The sequence below is a fragment of the Pecten maximus genome, chromosome 7 (assembly GCF_902652985.1).
Source record: "Pecten maximus chromosome 7, xPecMax1.1, whole genome shotgun sequence".
Taxonomy (NCBI): Eukaryota; Metazoa; Mollusca; class Bivalvia; order Pectinida; family Pectinidae; genus Pecten; species Pecten maximus.
Window position 1 is genome coordinate 33,345,257 of NC_047021.1, and position 25,029 is coordinate 33,370,285.

The window sequence follows — 25,029 nt, forward strand, 5'->3', positions numbered from 1 at the left end:
GAATAATAACTATCGCCTCACAAGTAATATGTCTTCAGAACAAATACATCATACACACTATTGGTTACTGAGTCTATCCTACAGTAAGCTAGCTGTCTGAGATTTGTACATACAAAGGGAGGGACACAGGAGTACCATGTTGGACCCTCCCACTGGTTATAGGACCAACCTTCCTGCTTAGTCCATAGAGGATTCCTTCCTAAACACTGCTGGGAATGTACATATCAATTAGGCTCTACATAAAAACTTACCACTGTATGTCAGATATTTGTTCAGTACCACACAGCATGCCAGTACTAAGACTTAATGCTCTACCGGTGTGCCTTGTCCAACCATCTACCTGGGCTTATATTAGCCAGGTGCTTATTCCTAAAGGCTTACTGACTACAGGTATAACTCAAAGACCAGAGAGCTCCATGGCATAGAGCTTATACTTAACATAGGATTCATTCCAAGGAGCTCATCTTTAATTGACAAGAAGTGTCATTGGAGCTTACAAGCTGCTGGTCAAGGTTCATTGGATTTTACTGATGGAGCGTAATGGATAATTGTATTGATAAGGAATATCAATGTATGTGCCACACCTAGGAGATTAAATGATATTTAGTACTGTATCAAAGGATTTAGGATTGTGCTGGTTTATACAAGAAAATGTAATCAATGTTTAATATCTAAAACAACAAATAGTTTAACCATTAAACCATAAAGTGACAAAAAATCCAGCAATATATTTACAAAACAGAAAATTCCTATAGAAAACTATAAAAAAAAAAGTGGTTTAGAATTAATGAGCAAGGATTTATTTTATTTGGCCCTTCATTTACAAAAATTAATTTGAAAAGGGGTAGACTATATTACTCATTGAGAAAAGATAGTCTTTCTAGAATGTATATATATTGACCTGAGAGTGCCTATTTCCTGTGATCATTATACCGTTGTCAGGGGTAAAAGTTACATATAGAAGAAAATCAAATATTTAGCACTGAAAAATTTAAACTGTATTGAGCCAAAATGCAGTAGGAAAAAAAAGAAAAACTTGATTTTACAATAAAATTAGAATTCTGATATAGTGATTCTGCAAATGATTAATTTAAGGTTAATAGAATTAACTTTCATTTTATCAGTATTAAACAAGAAAAGACTGAAGAGTTTGATAAGTAAGTGAAACCAACAAATTTCCACTGAACGAAAGGATCTACGATGTCTATGTACACACAACTGATTTCACTGTGCCTTTTGAAAGCTACTGATGTGTTACGGAGATGGTGTCTGTGATAGTAGGAGATCTGCTTGTAAAGCAGTGGTCATTTTAATCAATAAATGACCATTTGACCACTGGAGTTGTACTTCACACCAATAAGTGGTCATTTCATGTAACAGATAGACTTTAGGGAATATCCAAACATCTGCTATGGACTGGAAGTGTTATTACCCGAGTCTGAAGCCATTATTGTCCAGAGGAAGAAGGGCAGGTCTGTTTAACCAAGAATTTACTTCGATACATATCATTCTAGGATTAGTGCTTACGATTTCAATTTTCCTCTGGATTATACCAGTGGCTGACATTTTCATATTGATATTTTCTATCCCAGGTAAGAAAAAAAGTGGCATCAGAAATATTTCTTTCAGTTTCAGTTTCTATATACATGCATCAAAAATATTTTATTTCAAATATCCTTCAATCATTTTTCTAGTTAATTGTATCTATAATATCAGTTTTTTTTCTGTTTATGAATCCTTACCATTTTACAAGTTTCATAATTTTTTCTAATGCGTTTAATTATCTCTTATGTGGCAGTTGATCAAAAGTGTTAAATTTAATGCTTGTCGTCTGCTATTTCACATAGCTGAATTACAGCATGTTTGATAGTTAAGATGTAAGACTCTGGAGGAAATCTTTTTGACAGAAGGTGCAGGGAGGATGGCACAGGGAAATGTTTTCAATACTCAACTGTAGTTGTGTCTTTGAAAAATATATATACAGATATCACCACCATCATAAACACATATATACATGCATGATGTTCTTTACAAATATTTCAGTGTTTTATTATTTAAGCATTGATGTCATTTTTTTTTTAGTTTCATCGGGGTATGAAACAAATTTTGTTTGCAAACTGTATGAATCCGCGTAGCGGATTCTTACAGAAGTTTGCAAACAGAAAATGACATCAATGCTTATAATTAATTTTTGAATATGATTTTCTAATTTAAAACATGTTTTATGTACAATTTTACTGGTTTTAAATGGGATTCTTTTTCTCAAATCAATATGCAACGTCAATTGTCGTACTGTGACGTCACATTTTTCGCGCCATTCTCGGAATTTCTTTCATAGAAGAATGAAAAGAACTTTTCGACCAATCACATTTGAGTATTTACCATGAAAACAAAGAAAAATTAATTATTGCAATTTGAACAGAAATGATCATTTCTGTGCATTTCTACATCAAGGATTCTAGCTCTATTAGGAGTATATATAAACCTCTGGCGTTTCAATCCAAATGTTTGTCAGTGCGTAGGTGTGTGCATTAGCAAAATCAATATCAATGGTGTATGCAGTTAAATCGCTAAAAACATGGCCACAAACATCACAGTTAAAGCCACAACAAAACAATTACGACTTTTGTTAATGAGATAAGTCAAATCAAACCTCTATAACCTATCCATTATAAAGTACATGTAGCACGTTTTCTGTGTTTACAGAGATAAAATATCCCCGTTCCATCCTGAGAATTGATCAGAAAAATTTTAAAAGATAAAAATCAATGCAAGTCAAATTTGACACCAATCAATATGTTTTTAACACTCAGAAATTGTAAATTGAAATTAATTATATTCCCCATTCAGAACACAAAATCTCCTGCAATGCTATAATATTACTGGTACAATTAAGTTTTGTAAAGAAAAAAAATCTACAAAAAATGCATTTAAAGAATATTTCGTTTAAAATTAATGTCTTCTATAATAAAATGTCAATTAAAAAGTTTTCTGAATCCATCATTAAAATTTTGAAATTTTGAGACAAAACATTGCACACACATGTATTCAGTGGATGCAGGCAACAAGCCTGGTCATTTCAGGACAAGCTTGATAAAAGGATCGGTTCTCTATGATGTGTGTACAACTGGTAACTAATTGTACTTCAATCAGACATCTGAACGTACATGTTTGCCTACACGTGTATATATATATATATATCTTCTGGTTTCTCTCACAGCTCAGAGCTCCACTATGGAGTATACAGACATATTCCCATGTGCTCTAGGTTGACGTAAGCCATGATTTACCCTATATTAAATCAAACCATCAGTTGACATGGCATTTTTTTCTATTCTAAACAGAATGTGGTATAACAATTGCTTCTGTTTTTGTGAAGATAAAAATTCCTTTCTGTACAATGATAAACTTTGTGGATCCAATCATTTCAGTCAAGTACATGTGGTATCTGTAGGAGCATATAATTCTCTGATTCTAGAAAGCATACAACTATAATGCATTGTATTGTTCTAATACCTTGTTAGGGTTTTCTGTTAATTGACTCTTAAAATCTTGACATCTAAGGTATAGGGCTTGTATCTGTTATTTATTCCAGAGAGTTGTTAACAAGTTTCAGCTCTAAGAGAGCCATCAACAGAGCTCGTCTAGAGCCTTCATCAGAGCTTGCCTAGAGCTGAAACGTGGGCTCACACCTTATAGCTTACAACCTGGATATTTCAGGGAGACCTCTTGTATACTGTTGTATCCACAGCAGGTTCACCAGGATTTCACAGATTTTTACATTGAGGAATGACTTGTGCTTCCAACCCCCTGCAGTGATCTGGACAACTATAAGTTGTGTAATATTGTAAAAGGAAAGAGTACAATATCCTACCTGTCCTTGGGCTCAAACTAGAACTCTTTCAGTCTCTATAAAAACATAATATCCTACTACAAGGAGAAAGGGAAATTCCTAATAGTCTGAGCTAGTAAATTGACCTAATACTCTCCACACCCTACCACTAAGATAAAGGGAAATTCCCACTAGTCTGAGCTAGTAAAGTGACCTTATACTCTCCATACCCTACCACTAAGATAAAGGGAAATTCCTGCTAGTCTGTACTAGTAAAGTGACCTATACATACAGTATTCCTCCTTTACAAAGTCTTTACACCAAAAACAACCACAACCAAGGAGTTAGGAGTAACAAATCATATCCTTCCTATGCTAGGGCTTGAATTTCCTAACTCTAGGCTAAAGAGAAATTCTCGCAAGCCTGAGCTATTAAGGTGACCAGGGGCCTTTTCGTTCATGAGAACAATCCAGTTCATTTGCTTTTATATATGGAATATTACAAATATAGGTCTTGACAGACCTGCAGATATTAATACAGGCCTTGAAAGTCTTTGTCGAGGCTACCCTGAAAACAACATAATACCACCAGGTGCCTGCCCTTATTTCACAAATGAATAACTCTGGTTCAACAGGTCGAACCGATAAATGAAAAGGACCCAATACTCGCCACTTTTATACAACATGCCTACTGTCAAATTGTGACTAATGCTGCCAAATCCTGTACTATATTTATTCAACCACATCCTCTAAGTGCTGAACCTAAATCTACCATTTTTACATCATGTTGTGATTACCACTATTAAATCTGTACTCAGTCTACACAACTACTTTCAAATGCCTGGTGTTTTAACCTTTTTAAAAGCTTAACTGAATTTATATGACTAGAGCCTGTTGCTATAACTACCAACCTTATGCTAAATTTATATGACTATAGAGCCTGGTGCTAAACTTTCAGACTTAGACTAATTTTATATGACTAGAGCCTGTTGCTATAACTACCAACCTTATGCTAAATTTATATGACTATAGAGCCTGGTGCTAAACTTTCAGCCAAATACTAATTTTATATTTTAAAATGATAAGCATGCAAGTGTCTTATACCATCTTTCAGTTACAGTTTCTTCCACATCAGGTGTTTACTTCGATCTATAAAGTTTTATGGTTGTCATGGTGATAGGAAAACTATAGTTCCTTATTTGATACAATGTTTGATGTTTGTTGATATGTATCATACTTGGGGTAGATTTGTTGCTAATTAAATGGATCTTATTTTGAGAACTTGACATGACAGAACTGTCATTGATGATCCGAAGACACTTACTCTTCCTGAACACCTGGTCCGATTTTTCTTATATTTTGTTTTCTTTATGAGTCTTCTTTATGTTTTTATCAAAATATGCTACAAAAAAAGTAACTGTAGTGATACCAGTGTAATGGCTTATAATTATCTGTGGATATTAATAGTGACCTTGACATTCCCCTTGATCTGATCTTGGAACCAACAATTAAGACATAGTAGTTTCATCACAATCCAACGACTATTCCTCCTGTCTTATCAATGATGAACAAGGTAATACTATTACATCCAAAAGGTTATGTGTACCATTTCATTAACAGCTAATTTATCTGTTAAATATCAAAACACAATAAAATTCAGATTAAAATCTTTCAATTTTAAATCTGCATTGATATTTGAATTTCTACTGAATGCACGAAGAAAACACATAAAATCACTTAGTTTAAAATGAAAATTTAGCAAATAAATCTTGTTAGCACATAAAACAGCATCAAAACTTAAATAAATGTGATTTTCAGAAAGAAAATTCTATCATAAAATCTGTCTTTTCCCGGTGAATGGTTGTTTGTAATACCAAAATTGCCAGAATTGCTGGAAGTTTTCTGTGGAATTAGAAGCATTGTACCAAAATAAACTCTGGTATTTGAACTAGGAATGTATCCCAGAGTCTGATCCTACTTCCTAATGAGACTTCGACAAAATACACGAGGCTAATGTGGTTTTGATGAACATACACAGACATTCAATAAAATGTTTACCCAATTAATTTGACATGTAATTCCAAACACGCAGACCGTGAACAATTTGTGCAGGTCAATTTCTGGTCAATCAAATCACAAACAAGATCGACTCAAGTGTACAGATCTGTCATGATGTCACGTTTACATTACAAAGTTAGTTCTTGATAACCGTCCATTATTTCAACAGATTTGATCTTAAAGCTCTTACTTGTAATATATATATACATGTTCATCTTCCTAAATAACCTTGACCAGTGGTCAGTTAACACTTGAGGTCAAATCAGTCCATATGACACACACAAGTATTGATATATATGTATATTTATTGAAGTTCAGACAGTTCACTAATACAATAGAGCTGCCCCTTCCAGGTCAGATCTGCAGCCAGAATTGGACCTTCAAATCCTCACTATTTTGTAAGAAAATCTCAATTATATGAACCCATTTTTTTTTAATCATTATATATTATTTCAAAATTCCAATCAGTCTGTCAGAAACAGAAATTTGAATATGTGGTTTTTATATAGGTATTTGATAGTCAAGAGTAAAGTTTATGCATAAACATACATTATATCTGTCAGTCTTTACAATATTTCTTATGAGAATTGTGACATAGAGAAATGTGTAGGTGGGTTATATAGAACACTGGGGGAGGATCTATAGATAAAATCGTTGAGCCCCTTAATCTCAGCATTCCATCAATACAAGAACATAGCACTCCAATATTACTTTATTGATAGGAATGAGCTACTACAGACAAACATGTCCTTTCCTTATTTGACCACCAATCTTGGCCTTTCTCTTACAATGTTGAACTGACCACAGGTATATGTATCAACATACAACACCCTCTATTAATATTGTAGGAGTGTCGTAAGTAACAGAACATGCACACATATGCATGAACATCACAATCACTATACATCCATGCCAACCTTAACCATTTTTGAGATTTCAAATTTTTTTTTTTTTTTTACAAAATTCATACATATTTAATATTTTTGATTTATCAGAATTTCAAAATATAATTAGCCATTCTAAAAGACGAGCACCAAATTTTAGATTTGAAGGCACTTATTTGTTGAAGGAATTATATGAATGTACTTTTCTGAAAATGTATTGACCCCCAGTACATTGTACGATATCAAATTAACCAGTCGCCCTTGATTAGCTTCCTCCTGTCTTCTTCAGCTCTTGATAAACAGAAAAAGAAACTAACTTCCCAGCTGCCTTATATATATATAATGAAAATAGAATGAAAATATTACAATTATTTTATAATTGGCTTTTTAGTAGTTGTATGTTTTGTTATAAATATAGCATTTAGCAAAGTATCAAAGGAGGAATTGATTATCCGATCATAAAAGATGTGTTAGGGGACTGATCTTGAGCCAATCTTGTTACACTCCTCAAGCCCTTGTAGTGGATTCTAGTACATCTTAAGTAAGTAATGAACATTCTTGGATTTCTCCCTTTATCTGTAGCTTTGTATGTAAACATGACACTTGGGATCTTACAATAGACACTAATTGATAACTAATTAAGATGAGAGAGATATAGAGCTTCCTCACCATGTGGTCCACCTCCAGACAGCAACACTCGTGACCAGTAATAATGTGTACCTATACCAACAAGGGCCTGTAGGAGACCAGATCATTATCTCCCAACTAGATAGGGTACTCTTCGTACAGCATTTACAAGTCTATATAAATTAATTAATAAATAATATTATCATTTCATTAATTGTAATTTCTACTTCAGGTATGGCTGAATTTATTTCATCATATTTACATTTTCACCACCTTTTTTGAATTTCCATGGAAGGGGGATTCATTCAAATGTTTACCTTTAAAAGTCCATTCATCATGCAACCTCCTTTTGACAAACATATACTTTAAAACTACATGAAATTGATTTTTTTCCTTTGTAATGTCCATATTTTGTCCTTGTAACTTTGTCAATATTTTGTCCTCAAACTTTGTCCATATTTTGTCCTTGTAACTTTGCCCATATCTTGCACTGGTAACTGTTCTTGTAACTGTTCATATTTTGTCCCTGTAACTTTGCCCATATTTTGCCCTGTAACTTTGTCAATATTTTGTCCTCAAACTTTGCCCATATTTTGCCCTTGTAACTTTGTCCATTTTTTGCCCTTGTTTTATAAATTAATTCCATTTTTACATCAGTATTATTTTGCTATTTGTCTTACAACCATACTATATAGGCACAAATTTGAGCTGAGAAAAAAAAATCTTAGAAAATGGATGAGGCATGCATCCTTTAACTATATATATACAACATGATATATATACATGCCGCAATTTCTCAAATACCTCAATATCTCAAATTGTTTTAAGCACTGAAATTTAATGATCAAAGTTACGATCACCACAGCTTTATCACACCGACTGCTCTGTATACAACGATACGCCTCCTAAACCATCACAATTTTACGCCTTGTTCTCAAAACATCCATCATTCTGAAGCTTAACAATACGATACTGAATCAGATTCACATAGACTCTTTATTTTAGGAACGTACTAAACTTTCTGAAGCACTTAAAGGCTTCCAGATTTTGCTCTTTTTTTTTTAATTTCTTCCATTGGATATTTCAATACTATCACCAAAATTTCTCTTTTAATTTTTGATTATTTTTTAAAGATTTTGTTCAAATGAGACTAACATTTTCAAAGCTTCTGGTTACAATACAACTCTTTTGTTGTAATGGAAACAAATATCAATTGTTCCTGCATTCCAGTTTAGTTGTTAGAAAAATAGATTTTTCAACTCAAAGAATCTAGTATCACTTAATTATAATTAAAACGTTTCTTTTCAATTATATACACCATACATATTAATTACCTACCAATTCTTTGTTACATGTACTTCAGAATTTTAAAGTGGTTACAGTTTTGTACGACAAAATTTGTCACAGAGGATTTCATTTAGATATTAAGTCCTAGCATTGAGGAATGATTTTTAAATACTAACTTTATTTAGTTTTGGATTTAAATATTTTAGGTTGTATGAAACTGATGAACTACAAATTAATTTTGTGGCCCAACAGTAAAAACATATTCATCATGACTTCTGACTGGACTGGACTGAAAAAACATGAAAAACAGTATTAAAAAGTGAAGTGTATTTAATGTTTTGCAGAATCAGGTTTAATTATATACTTTTCACAAACTGTCAGATCAATGCAAGCAATTCATCGCAATCATACCCTAATTCCTAACAACATTATCAACAAATTAAAAAAATATCTGAACATATGTATTAGAAATAAATCTGGAGATTGGGATAAATACAAAAATGTACAGCCAGAAATAAACTTGTATCATCATAATAGGAAAATCACAGAAATCACAGAAATTGCAGATAACACAGAAATCATAGATATCATAGATATCACAGAAATCACAGAAATCGCAGATATCACAGAAATCACAGAAATCAGATATCACAGAAATCGCAGATATCACAGAAATCACAGAAATCACAAAAATTACAGATATCACAGATATCAGAGTAACAATAGTGATGTTTGCTGTAAACATGTTTTTGAAATTAATTTATACCAGTATTAATTAATAAGACGGGTTCAGGTTGGAATAGCTTCATGGAACAACACCTCTGAAGCCAAAGACCACACACCAATCCTTAAATAATCTATAGCAATTAATCTACATAAAATAGATGTATAAATTTCTAATACAAGTCATAAATCTTATCTCTGTTTTCATTACTAAACATAAAAAAAAATTCTTCAAACTTTGGAAAAAGAGATTTGTACTTTTGAAGTACATTCATACATTAATCAATACCAAAAACCTTTAGCAAATAAAATATATATAAAAAATGGAAGGCTGATAGATACGTATGTAATAATCTGGACCAAAGATCCAATGCTTAAATAAAAGAGAGCAGATCAAGGGTTTATGTGGGAAATACTACATGCCAGATATTTCCAATACCTCTGCCCGAATCTAACAAGTTTGTAATGTTCCCCACGTGTACGCTGTAGAATCCTGTCAGATAAAGGCACGGGATTTCTTTTACACAGGAAATAAAACCTAAATTAAACATATTCCCTCTGGTTGATATGGTGAAGGCTATTTAATTGTAATTTATTGACAGCCGAGTTTCCTTTAGATAATCATCATATCGTCATATTTGCTAGCTTGTTGCTGAAAGGCCTCAACTCTCTCTGCTGTCTTTAATCCTTTCCACCAAAGAATCAAAGTAAACCAATGCGTATACACTGCAGGAGTAGACAGCCTCAGCACCATGATGAAGGGAGCATCTCAATATAACACAAATACTTTATCCAAACTAGTCCATGAAGGTAAAGCAACTAAGTTTAAAATGTATAGCCACCTATTAGTGTTGTGACAGCAAGTCAACTAAAGCTTTGATATAAAACACACAGGACTGTTTTAATATTTGATTTAATATTAACTCTGCATGATGATTAAAACACTATGTGTTAGAATCCATTATCAAATGACTCAAGACAATGAGTCTAAGATTCTATTTATCACATAACTCTATCCTAGACAATGAGTCTAAGATTCTATTTATCACATAACTCATATCCAAGACAATGAGTCTAAGATTCTATTTATCACATAACTCTATCCTAGACAATGAGTCTAAGATTCTATTTATCACATAACTCATATCCTAGACAATGAGTCTAAGATTCTATTTATCACATAACTCTATCCTAGACAAAGAGTCTAATATTCTATTTATCACATAACTCTATCCTAGACAATGAGTCTAAGATTCTATTTATCACATAACTCTATCCTAGACAATGAGTCTAAGATTCTATTTATCACATAACTCTAACCTAGACAATGAGTCTAAGATTCTATTATCACATAACTCTAACCTAGACAATGAGTCTAAGATTCTATTTATCACATAATTCATATTCAAGGCAATGAGTCTAAGATTCTATTTATCACATCACTCTATCCTAGACAATGAGTCTAAGATTCTATTTATCACATAATTCATATTCAAGGCAATAAGTCTAAGATTTGACTCATATATAACTCATCAATTACAGCTTATTTTCAATCTCTGTCTTTTTGTTTTGCAAGCCTTGATTATCCAATATACAATTTTTCCCCTTTAATTTGTGCCTGTTTGTCAAGCCATTGAGGATCTATGGGACACTCCAGATAATCAAGTGTTCAAATTTCGCTCCTTTAATGTGTGCCCATTTACCTGGCCAATAAGCCATTGTTTGACCTTGATTATCCAATACTCATATTTTGGCTTTTCTGTAATTTGTGCCCGTTTGCCTAGCAAAGAAGAGAGTTTTGTGATGGATCTTAATAATCTGATATGTAAATTTCGGTTTTCCTTTAATTTCTGCCCGTTTGCCTGGCCAATAATGGAGTTTTGTGATGGATCTTTATAATCTGATATAATTGCGGCTTTCCTTTTATTTGTGCCTGTATATGCTCGTCATATGATCAGGCATGTTGGTTTAATGGTGATTTGACATTTCAGACTTTATCGATCAAATCTAAAAAAGAATATGAACTGGGTGGCCTCCTGTTGAATACACCAAAGTAACATATACATCAATAATACAGACAAAAAAAACCTTGGTGACAGGTGGTAGTGTTACACAAGTGGTCCTCTTGACACCTGAAGAGCTTGTCGGTGATAATTATATCACTGCTTTTTTCCCCCCGGCTCTGTGATGTCTGTTTAGAGCTCCCATTTCTTGAGGACACAACTTATGAAGGATAGTGTTTTTCTAATTTGTTTACGGAAATCCATCAACAGTACATACTTACAATTAGTACATAGTTCCTGTAACAAAGCTACCTAATTTGTGACAGTAAAACAGTGACGCACAATGTAAATGGGATAAGTACTTGTGGTCTTTTGCCTATTCAGTAATTGCCGTGGTTTTCTTCAGAACTGGGTAAGACAATTTCCTGTAGATATTCCTTGAGAGCTTGCGGTGAGACAATTTCCTGTAGATATTCCTGGAGAGCTGGGTGAGACATTTTCCTGTAGATATTCCTTGAGAGCTGGGTGAGACAATTTCCTGTAGATATTCCTTGAGAGCTGGGTGAGACAATTTCCTGTAGATATTCCTTGAGAGCTGGGTGAGACAATTTCCTGTAGATATTCCTTGAGAGCTGGGTGAGACCATTTCCTGTAGATATTTCCTTGAGAACTGGATGAGACAATTTCCTGTAGATATTTCCTTGAGAACTGGATGAGAGACAATTTCCTGTAGATATTTCCTTGAGAAGTGGATGAGACAATTTCCTGTATATATTTCCTTGAGAGCTGGGTGAGACAAGTTCCTGTAGATATTTCATTGAGAAGTGGGTCAGACAATTTCCTGTAGATATTTCATTTAGAACTGGGCCAGACAATTTCCTGTAGATATTTCCTTGAGAAGTGGGTGAGACAATTTCCTGTATATATTTCATTGAGAAGTGTGGGAGACCATTTCCTGTAGATATTTTCTTGAGAATGGTATGAGACAAATAATTGCTCTAGAGTGCATTTCACAAGAAATTGAGATTAAAAATATCAAGTTAGAAATTTATTGTCCTAAACCACGCAGAATTTTGTCCCATCCGTTACAAATGTTTAACTACATAAAACTTAATCATATTTATGACCAGTAGCAATATCATTATAGATATATAAACCTCACAAAAGTCATGGAAACACTGCTGAGCTTCAACAGAACCAATCAGCACTTGAACAAAAGCTTTATGTACTTGGATTAGCTAAAATAAGATTTCAGACATTTTTTTTCTTTCTTTTAGTTAAATGAAAATATAATTGGACTAAAATAGTATAAGTAACTTTGTAAAGGGCAGATTATGAAAATCATGACCACAAATTATATATCGTAAAATTACACCAAACCAACCTTGCAGGTTTTATAAAACATGTTGAAATTCTCTTTATAGTGATTTTTTTTTTTTTTTGGAAATGAAAGTCCACAGAAAAAAATTGTCAATCGATTGACAATTTTTTTCTGTGGACTTTCATTTCCAAAAAAAAAAAAAATTATGATACTGTATTAATGAAAATTCCATGGAAATTTGGATAAGTGTGCAGTCTATGTTTTCATCTTAACCAAGCTTGCCAATATTTAATTGATAACAGAAATGAATATTTTTCACGTCTATTTCAATAATAATATTCACACACATTTCTGATACATTAAACCTTTATGCAAGCAATTCCATATATATTTCAACCACAATTTTACAGCAACCATGAAGCTAACCCTCCTTCTCTCTGACAGAGTGGTACAAACAACCTAAGATCAGTAATGAAGAAATTTTTATTTCAATTAATTTTTCTGAATAACTCTTTATCCCTTGTGTTGGTAATATCCATTATTCTAAATCATCAAATAACTGAATAATTATGAATCTGTTGATATTGCATAACAATGAAGATTATTTAGCTGTACTAAGTTGGTGTGGTTCCTAGCTGATCCTACAGAGCACGACTACACTCCAGACAATCTGTCAGCACTGCCAGGTCCCATTACCATACCCACACAGAATAAACTGTCTCACAAATTACTGTTGAGAAACTCGCAAGGTTTCTGAACAATGCATCTTTCCTTTAAATACCCTTCCACCAGATACTCTTACTCGATTCTTCCAAAGGTTACCCTGTATACACCCTCTCCTGCCCCTTCTCTTAAAGGTTCCCCACTCTTTCTAATCACCAATTCCTTCTCCAGAGTTCCCCTACCCTTTCATAACCCCTTCTCCAGAGTTCCCCTACCCTTTCATAACCCCTTCTCCAGAGTTCCTCAACTCCTTCTAATCACTTCTCCCAATTCCTTCTCCAGCATTCCCCTACCCCTTCTTATAACCCCTTCTCCAGAGTTCCTCTACCCCTTTTTTTATAACCCTTTTTCCAGTATTACCCTATCCCTTCCTGTGCTCCTTTTCTAGGACATGTTCCCCTATCCCTCCTATCACTTATCCAGCATTCCTCTTCCTTAGACCAAATCAATTAAGAGTTTTCTATTTTAATCTTTATCGTGAAAATTAAGAAAGTTGTTATATCAAAAATATACTGTTCACTATGATTATTTGGAATTTAATACACAAAAATGATTGAAGCTTTATTGCAATTTTTTCTTTTTCCTTTTTTTTTTTTTAAATGGTGATGTCTTATATATATTATATTGTCATCAAGTTAATTGGCCATGACAACAAATATTGATGTGAAAGTCTGTATATATATATCTTAAGTATTTTTCACTGTCTCACTATGACAACACTTGAAATAATGAAAAACAAAGAAGATCAAACTTCTTCCCAGCATCCAATCTAAAGATGATCTAATCGCTACATAGACAATTTAAAAAAAACGGAAGTCTTAATTTGAATGTTAGATAAACTAATGTGTATTGTAAATGACAGGATGATAACCTGGTACGTTGACAACACTGTGTACGACTCCACAGAAAACGACCCCATATAGTTATACACCATTCAACATCTGGGGAAATCACTCAAATAAAGTTGATGGAATTTTGTTTGGGGCGTTTTACTCACTCCGATTCTGCCAAAGGATTCTACTCAAGGATGTATATTGGTCTCATTTGACTATACAAATTAAGAGAAAATTTGAAAAATTTATGGATTTTAAAATGCAACAAAAAAAATAAAAAAATTCTAGAAGAAATTGGTTTCCAAATATTTAGCACACAGTAATAAGTAGTTTTCGTGTAAAAAAAACTGATTTACATGTTTTATTACCATGTTCAATGTTACACCCACCACTATGATCTTTTAAAAGTAGCCAATGCTTACTATACCATGAAGTGTACAATAAAATTCACCAGTAGACTTGCTATTAACAGCACACTACAAAACCTTTTATAGGCCAATGGCATTGAGACATTTCAAATACTACTTAATATAAACTAAAAAGTCTTCGATTGTCTCACTTTTTATGATACAGATTGTATGTGGGATCCACATAGCACCAGACTGGTTTCAAATTCAATTTGGTCTTTTTGAGAAATGCCAACCAGCTTTTCAGACATGAAGAAAAAAATCGATGGATCTTGAGAAGAATTTATTTCTCTGTGTTGACAGTTGTAAGGAGAGAAGAAATATTACCATATTGTGAATTTAATACCAGGAAAATTATCTGTATAATGAATAGGTTTAAGCAGACATTTGCCTTCATGTGGTGACATCTTAGAACATAATTGTACCTATTTTCCTAATAAGCCTACCACAATACCACTTTATAGCTACATCTATGCCGGAACACTGATCACAAGTAATCAGGAATTTGGACAATTTGTTGATTCTTGTTTATGCAACCACTACTGATTTGTTTAGAACTATTGACCAATCAATTGTTCCTGTTTATGCAACCACTACTGATTTGTTATAACTATTGACCAATCAAACGTTTCTGTTTATGCAACCACTACTGATTTGTTATAACTATTGACCAATCAAACGTTTCTGTTTATGCAACCACTACTGATTTGTTATAACTATTGACCAATCAAACGTTTCTGTTTATGCAACCACTACCGCTTTGTTTATAACTATTGACCAATCAAACGTAATGTTACATCTCTAATGAATATAAAGCGATATTTGATGTCTGAAGAGGAAGTTTATGTCTCTACATTTATAAAAAAATTTCTTAGGTTTTTTTTTTTTTTGATGATTATTTTTTTTAAAGATTTTGGAGGTTGAAGTCAACAATATGGGCATCTATTTTCAATAGTTTTAAACATTCCAAGGTCCTGTAACATTTCAGTGATAAGCTATCATTCTAATCTTCATCCTGGAGATATATTTTTATTCTCCAGATTTATACATTTGATAAATGACATTATGTATAGTAGTAACATAAAAGTCTATAACTTTAAAACCTTTGCTGAATTTTTTTCACTACAATTACCATATTTTACTGTCACAGATGTTTTTAAAGCTTCATTATCTGTTTCAATTTCTTTTTTTCTATCATTACAGGGGCACTAAGCCAGAGCCTATGAAGTTTTCAGCGTTCGGAAAGCTTGGAAGATTCCAGGACCAACTTAGGATGGTGAACCACTCCGGGCGTCGGAAGAACAACAGTGCACTGGCTATTATAGCAGAACTCGGATCGGAAAGTAATGCTCATGGGCTCGCAAAAATAGCAACGTCCACCAAAACAAAGAGAAAAGTCATGTGGGCTTTACTAGTAATCGTGGGATTTACAGCTGCTACTCTTCAATTATCGTTACTTGTACGGAAATATCTTTTGTTCCATGTTGTGGAGGTATCCGAAATGAAGGACGGAATGCCTGTGGAGTTTCCCTCTGTGACAATATGTAACACTCATGCAATGTCATTGACAAAATTGAAAGAAAGATTCAGGAAAGTTCAGGATTACAGTCAGTGGTTTGAGTTTATCAACAGAGTGTCGTTTGGTGACCAACAAACGCGTGTAGAATCCACTCAAGGATTCTACGAGAACATGATGTCTGAAGCGACAATCATTGGTCATGATATCAATGAAATCCTCATTCATTGTCAATTCAACCAGAAAAACTGTTCGTCAACAAATTTTACGAAACATTTTGATGGAAAAAATTATTTCAACTGTTACACATTCAATAGTGCTCAAGATCAGGACCCTAATAACAAAATACTTATGCATGCAACTGGGCCACAAAACGGTCTTTCAATGATTATTTCCCTTGATAATGATGACCCACCACTAGGTGCCTTCGGCCTGTACAATATCCATGACAACATTGCCCATAGCGCTGGTATACGGGTCCAAGTCCATGCCCCAAACACCATGCCAAGCCCCGTCGACCACGGATTTGATGTCCCACCTGGATTTTCTTCATCTGTGGGATTAAAAGCTGTCATGCATTCCCGTCTTTCATCCCCACATGGAAACTGTACCACTGATAAGTTAAAAGGGATAAAAACATACAGAAATACAATTTTCTCGTGTCTCTTATTGTGTAAACAGGAGATTGTAATCAAGACCTGCAAGTGTAAATCTTCCGGTCTCCCAGATACAGAGGACGCACAAAATTTTACATACTGCGGTACGATTCATAACTGGCAAGGACGGTACATGAATCTCAGTCAGTTACCAAATAATGAAAAGGTGAATTATAATTTGGAAATGTTGAAATGTGAGGAAGAAACTTTACATAAACTGGCAAATGACAGATCATACGAAAGAACGTGTAAGTGTTATCAACCGTGCTCCGAGACTTCTTATCAAAAGTCACTCTCCCTGTCATACTGGCCCCTGGAGTTTTATCAGTTTGATGCGTTGAAAAAATTCTATAATGGCCGAATAAATAAGACATTCATGTATGAAGCATATGATTATCTGGACAAAAACATCAAAAAATATCTCAGCCTGAGTGAGAATATGACTGAAGAGAACCAAATTAAAATGCTAACAACAAATATTCCACTGGAGGAACGCCAGAAAATTCTGAGGGCCACCGGCTTAATTCACCAGAATCTATTACGACTAAACATTTACCTGGAGGATCTTAGTGTGGTAGAGTTTAAACAGATGCCAGCGTATGAACTTGCAGATTTATTTGCGGACATAGGTGGAACTCTGGGTCTGTGGATGGGTATCTCTGTACTAACGATCATGGAACTTATGGAACTTGTAATAAGACTTATCATGCTCTTGTTCAATGCTGAGAACAAGATGCCCGACCATATGGACCCTGTAACCAATGGCATGTTGGACCATACCGACAACTATCCAGACGCTTATCAAAAGACAGACTTTGATGGATTTGACAGAAATGAATATGGCCAGTCAGAAGGGTTCGAAAGAGGCGACTTCAGAAGTCGATCAGAAGGTTTTGAGCGGAATGATTACGGTCGACCGATGCGCGACAATCCACATGATTTACCTATATGATGGAAACAAGGACTCTCTTGTGTGGTTATTTAATCTCAACAGGTTAAGACCTATGGAAGTTGATTGGTCAGTCAACTGAAGCAAGTGGCAGTGCCTCATCCAATCAAGATTGATTGTGCTGATAGCGGAGTTGGACCAAACACTGGCAATGTCTGTGATAATGCTTGTTATTCAACATGGCATATTTACCATTCACTGGAATGCACATCTGCCAGTCCAACATGTCTGCTTGTGTCATGGTGTTTACAGCAGATAAATACACCAAGTTTAGCGGCAGTGCTGACCACCGGTCACCACTGTCCAAAGGAACGCCTTATGATGTTGTTCTGTGAAACAAAATCAACGAAACAACTCGAAGTCAAATTGATCATCTGTGGCAATAATGATGAAACAACCCCTGGATATCGTAAACAATTATGTAATCGATGGATGTAACTATAACCTTACCATTTATCAGTTTTCTGTGGATTTATTTACATTGCTTATCATATAGTCACATTGTAACACTTCATTGGGTAAAGGAAATAGTTCTTAACAACAGTATCATCTCATTGATAAATTTGATTTTAAAAATGGATACCATGGGAACACATGGAATTGTCACCTTGGAAATAGTTACCATGGCAACAGAGTTACCATGAAAACAGTTATCACCTTGGATATATATAGTTACCATAACAACATAGCCAAACAATGTTGTCACCTTGGATATATAGTTGCCATGACAACATAATCATACAGTTGTCACCTCGGTTACCATGGAACCAACTATAACGTTGTCATCTTAAATATACAGTCACCATTACAACAGTGTTAAATATAGTTGTCACATTACATACCTAAATGGTTACCATGGCAACATAGCCATAAGTTATCACCTTGGATAAATAGGAATAGTTTCTATGCCAACAGTGTAGTCTTGAATGCATCAAATGTTTCAGCAAGGATTAAGTTTGACTGGAAAGATTAGTGTAACTTGGAATGAGTAAAATCAATCATTATAAAATATAATCTATTTATGGAACAACCATCAGTCCTACCTTCACCAATCTCATTGTGTATTTGCTGACTGGTTTCATTTTGAGTGAACTGAATTTGAGTGATCATATTGTGTGTTTTTATTTCATAATATATGGTATTGAGCTACATGTAGAGCTAGATGAACTTCACCATTTTCTTTTGCAGAAAAATACTTTTGCATGTGTACCACTACACCATGAACTCATACCAAGTTTTCAATACATAATTTCTTGATATTTCTGATATTGCACCAAAGCTAATTGTACCGTCCTTATTACAAATTAGTTTAAACATATTTTATTGCCAATATACAGCAAATGTATTGAGCACAAGTTACATGAACATTATAAAAGCCTGTTCTTATCTTAAATATGATAAGATATCAACAAAGAAGAAAGGATTAACTGTCATTGACATAAAGTGCTACATTTATTAAGTATTAGAATCATTAAAATAAATGAATGTTCACATTTATCCTGCATATCTAACTTTGTATATATCCCTCAAATCCCTATAAAATTAAAATATCATTTCATCATAACCTGACCTTTAACCTCAAGACATTCGACTGAAACTAATGTTACCTATACGGAAATCAGTGATCTTTGAGTCAGTCACTTAAAACTGAATGCTGATGATATATAACAATTACCTTTGACCTTCAGTCAGTTGTAATTAAATGTCATTGATATGTAACACTATGACATGACCTTTGACCTCCTACCAGTCAGCTGAAACTAAATGCTAATGATATTTAGCAACAACCTTTGACCACGAATCATACAGAATAATAAATGACCTTTGACCTCTGGTCATGCAGATGAATCTGATTGAATGCTAATGGTATATAGCAGTGACCTTTGAACTCTAGTCAGTCTGTTGAAAGTAAACGCTAATGATATAAATAACATTGACCTTTCATCTCCAGTCAGACAGTTGAAATTAAATTCTTGATATAACAATGACCTTTGACCTCCTGTCAAGCAGGTGGAACTAAATGCTAATGGTATATAACAATGACCTTTGACCTCCTGTCAGGCAGTTGGAACTAAAATCTTATAGTACAACAATGACCTTTCACCTCCATTCAGGCAGTTGAAACTAAATTCTTGATATAACAATGACCTTTGACCAGGTGGAACTAAATTATAATAGTATATGACAATGGCCTTTGACCTTCAATCAGGCATTTGGAACTAAATGCTCATGGTAAATAACAATGACCTTTGACCTCCAGTCAGGCAGTTGGAACTAAAATGCTAATGATACATGTATATGACAATGACCTTTGACCTGAATTCAGCCAGATGGAACTAAATGCTTATACATGTATAACAATGACCTTTGACCAGCATAGTTAAACATCAAACAGTATGTGACATGAATATTTCACGGGACATTCTGCATAACACTAATCACAGGAGAGAATATTTTTGTTTGAACATAAAGGAAAATTGTTTATCAATACTGTACCTATTAGACATTTCAGCATTATTTTATTATATGAAAACTCATTCATGATTCATGATCAATTCTATGAAGTTCAAGACAGTGTTGTTATTTAATTTTAAATCTTTGAAGTCACATCTTATTAAGGTCATGCTAATAAACTCAATGCAGTATTTTATATGTCTTTGTAAAGGACCATTTGGGAATATGTGTTGACATTAATAGCCAAACATAAGAAAAGATTTATCAAATTTCATTTACCTAAACATTCAACGCAGGTGAATAAGTTTCTATACATATAAAGGCATGAGTGAAGTTTTCAAATTTTTCTTCCCCGATTCAAAACCCAAACCTGCTTTAAGTAATGCTGAAAATAGTGTATTTAGAGAAAATTACAGGATGATCTATTTCATTCAAAATCATTTTTTTTTTTTCAAATTTTGTGTCTGAAAATCCAGCAACTTGAATATATTCAATCCTCAGCCAATGTCTGATGTCACATAAACATCAATAGTTTGGACCCGTAGGGACCTGTAACCTATCCTTATTTACACCAAATACTTCACGATTTTCCTGCAGCGATTAAAAACCGTCTTAAGGAATTTATTTTTATGGAATGTCGAGAAGAGCAAACGCTTACACAGTATACACAATTGTTAGCTTAGCTGTAAGGAAATTTTCAATTAAAGAAAAAATCAATATAGTAGTATAAGTCGCTGTTAATGGAGGAAGGCTTATGTGTGTAATCTGTACCGTTTACAAACTGATTGCGTTTTCTTTAGTGATAATCTCGTCAAAATGACACAAAATATTTTCTAGAAACATTTTATAACCAGATCATTTGGGCGTGGTTTTACAGTATGGCAAGTAGATATAGATTCTCAGATGTTGGATCAGATTTTTATTTTATTTTTTTTTTTGCAGATTTCTGCTCTGACAATAGCTACATGTATATTATAGATTCACAGTGTATGTATTGATCGAGTACATTTTGTGTGCATTTTCTGGGTTTTTATCCCTCCCTCGGGCCGAAATTCATCTCTGGGACTGGATGATGTTGACATGAGCTCAGAATGTGGACATCGGACAGTAACGTTTACTGATCACGCAAAAAGTAGGATAGCTCTATGAAGTCATTCAGGGAACAAGACAAACACTACTACGCTTCTATCATTACTTATAAACACATGAGTAAGCATTAAATACTAACAAAATGCCATTGATTTTTAGCACATATAATTTGCAGACTCACTCCCCGCTTGGACACAGTACAATTAAGTATGAATCACAAATCATGAAAAGGACATTTACTTTCCCCTCTATAATAAGACAGAACTGGCAAGGGTTCTTCTCCCTTGATATGTTTCCATGTGGGTTAGACCATCTTTCTTGATTTTTCAGGTCTCAGATTTAAAACACAGATTAATACATTTAAACCTCCTCAACTTTAAGTCGTCGGGATTGTAAATAAAATTTCAGTTATCCGAGCTTCTAGGTAGATGTTTTGGTATACAGTATGTATAAATTCCCTTAACAGAAACACATTATTTGCATGATTTCAGTGAATAATTCCAGCAAAACTGATCGCGCATAGTGACCCTAGAAAATTTGACATTGTCAAATGCTTGGGCATGATTATTGTACAACTTTAATTGTCAAAGGGCTTAATATGTAAGTGCTATTTATCAACATCAATAGTTTTGGATTTTAATATAAACAGATTTACAGTAACAATAGACTGGTATGAATAACAAACTGAAGTGAAAACTGGATATGTCATGGCCCAGAATCGTAAACAATTTACAGAGACCTACGATGAGTATTTCGCTGACACAATTTGTTTAAAAATATTGGATTAAACTTTGGGATAACTGGTACATTAGGTTTTATAATATCAGTTTCAACATTTTACTTTGGGATAACCTAGGTTTTCAAATTATCTAAGTTCGAATTATCCAAGTTTTTATCACTAAGAAACAGAAGGATTTTGGTCAGGACTGGAGTAATACTTTGAGTTAAACAGGGTCATCGAGTTCGAGTTAACGAAGTTTGACTGTGCACGGTTATTATACATATTTACTCCCCAGTTAAACCTAAAGTTAATATGTGTACACTGAGTTATCCTATTTTGACATTTGGCTCTAGGGTATATACATATATAGGGCACTAAATAGCATTTTCATTCAAAGTTGGTGATGGGTAAATGGTGTCCTCTCAGTTTCACATTTTGATGAAACTGACTATGATTATATCAAAATACACACACATATATGTATATGTATGATATGTTATTTATTTGTATTATTGACAGGAACTTCATTACATTTTTGTGAGAAAGTGGTAAGATTTTGCTGATCTAGATCCAAGATCAATATATTTCTCTGGACATTCATTAATAAGCCATATTCATAATCATTGTCAACCTGAAGGTAAAGTTAATTCTTTTGTTTCATATTTAAGTAAACTTGAAGACGTTTATAAAATCAACACCAATCACATCGAAAATCGATTTGTACCCCACACGGCGAACTTGTTGCTTTTTTGTAATATGAAATAAAACCAAATAAGTTGAAAACAAAGCAAAATGTTGCAAAATAAAACATGAGATATTTAAATCCGAGAGAAATTCATCACAACACAACAGTTTTAATGGCTCCCTTCACTATAAAGACAATTCTCTGCTAGCTACATACATGAACCTGTCAATTCTCCGCTAGCTACATACATGAACCTGTTAATTCTCCGCTAGCTACATACATGAACCTGTCAATTCTCCGCTAGCTACATACATGTAACTGTCAATTCTCCGCTAGCTACATACAAGCACCTGTCAATTCTCTGCTAGCTACATACATGTACCTGTCAATTCTCCGCTAGCTACAAACATGTACCTGTCAATTCTCCGCTAGCTACATACATGTACCTGTCAATTCTTCGCTAGCTACATACATGTAACTGTCAATTCTCCGCTAGCTACATACAAGCACCTGTCAATTCTCTGCTAGCTACATACATGTACCTGTCAATTCTCCGCTAGCTACAAACATGTACCTGTCAATTCTCCGCTAGCTACATACATGTACCTGTCAATTCTCAGCTAGCTACAAACATGTACTTGTCAATTCTCCGCTAGCTACATACATGAACCTGTTAATTCTCAGCTAGCTACAAACATGTACCTGTCAATTCTCTGTTAGATACATACATGTATCTGTCAATTCTCTGCTACATGCTACACACTTGTCAATCTAGCAGACAACCAGACTATATCTCAATAATATAAAGTACACAGCAAATTCTATTGATTACAAACTTTTCTTTCAAAACTAAAATGGGAATGTACAATTTGAAATATTTTGTTTTTTAAATTATCCCTTCTCCTGGACACTAAATCACAAAATGTACAAACCCCATTCCGTAGATTGCCACTTAACCGAATAGGAAACACTCATAAAATGCTATCTCCCGAGAAAAAAAAATTCCCATCAAACATCTAGATATCAAGCAAATTAGCAAAGAAAGGCGTAATAATGTTTTTACAACAAAGCAAATGGTGGCGCAAAGATCACTCATGTCAATTTCCGTGATAATCAGTTCATTATTTCCTGACTGTGTCGTACCGGTCCCCTTAATACCCTCCGCCCCTACTGCTTTTATAAACCTCAGAATCATCCTTATTGTGTCCTCTGTAACTTTACACACGATATATACCATAACTATAGTTAACATAGAATCATTCGGTTTCTAAGGGAACATGCCCTGACAGCGACATGCAAGTACTTCTTATGCATATTTATTACACATATATTACATTATGTGCAAATTATTTGTATGAATATAACGACTACTCCAAACGTCCTGGTGGAGTCTTAATTAGCCAATGGCTCAAGTGTATCAGACAATTCCGTTGGATAAGTAGGGGTATAGAAATTTACTATGCTCATCATTTGAGTGATCTGAACTCAAGAATGTCCGATCATATTCATCTTTCATCCTTACATAAAACAAATGCCACATCAATGAGAGTTGTTTGTTTTTCTTATTTTTTTTTTTTTACAATTTTTTGTTTCAATATATTCATGTGCTTAATAGATGGTAAAACTGCATGATGTTTAGAAATTTAAAAAAATGCTTTTCAAAGATATACCGTTGGGTTTCGTTGAGTAACCTTCACTATGAGTTATTGATATATTCTAAGAAACTCATGCCTGGGTATAAGCTCTTACCTGGGAATAAGCCTGTTTGGGAATAAGCCTGTTTGGGAATAAGCTCATATCTGGGAATAAGCCTGTATGGTTATAAGTTCATGACTTGGAATAAGCCACCCATGTATATGCATAAATATATATTTACATTCCTAATGTGGTTTGCTGATATGAACATACCAAGTGAAAACAACAAACATATGACCATGAATACACTATGAAAACCGTATGAAAATATATTGTCTCTCGTGCAAATCACCTGATTAATCGGGTCATATTAATACGCCATCGACAGTAAGACAGGAAGAGTAGCTTCCCTTGGATCGATAACGTTGGTACGAGATAAGTGTTAAAAATATTGAATGATTGTATTTAATATTATTTTTACTTTAATACTTCTTTCTTTTTGTTTTATACAAAATTAAACAAAAAAGACCGGAAAATGCGGAACGACATTAAAACAATGGCGTGGTGCATAGACGCATAAATCTATTCAATCCATATATTATATTGGATTTGAGTGAAAATGACAGC

At 33.8% G+C, this 25,029-nt stretch overlaps 2 protein-coding genes across 2 annotated transcripts in view; one reads left to right on the top strand and one right to left on the bottom strand.

Moving 5' to 3' along the window:
• LOC117330636 (integrator complex subunit 13-like) overlaps positions 1-25,029 on the bottom strand; it is a 183,208-nt gene that overhangs the window by 144,006 nt on the left and 14,173 nt on the right. The window lies entirely within an intron of this gene.
• LOC117330637 (FMRFamide-activated amiloride-sensitive sodium channel-like) lies at positions 387-24,310 on the top strand. Its single transcript, XM_033889070.1, has 2 exons — positions 387-1,592; positions 15,901-24,310. The coding sequence occupies exon 2, from the start codon at positions 15,920-15,922 to the stop codon at positions 17,819-17,821; it is 1,902 nt and encodes a 633-aa protein (XP_033744961.1). The 5' UTR covers positions 387-1,592; positions 15,901-15,919; the 3' UTR covers positions 17,822-24,310.

Excerpts from the sequence above, each read along its gene's own strand:
- LOC117330637 (XM_033889070.1), top strand. The coding sequence starts at position 15,920 with ATGAAGTTTTCAGCGTTCGGAAAGCTTGGAAGATTCCAGGACCAACTT.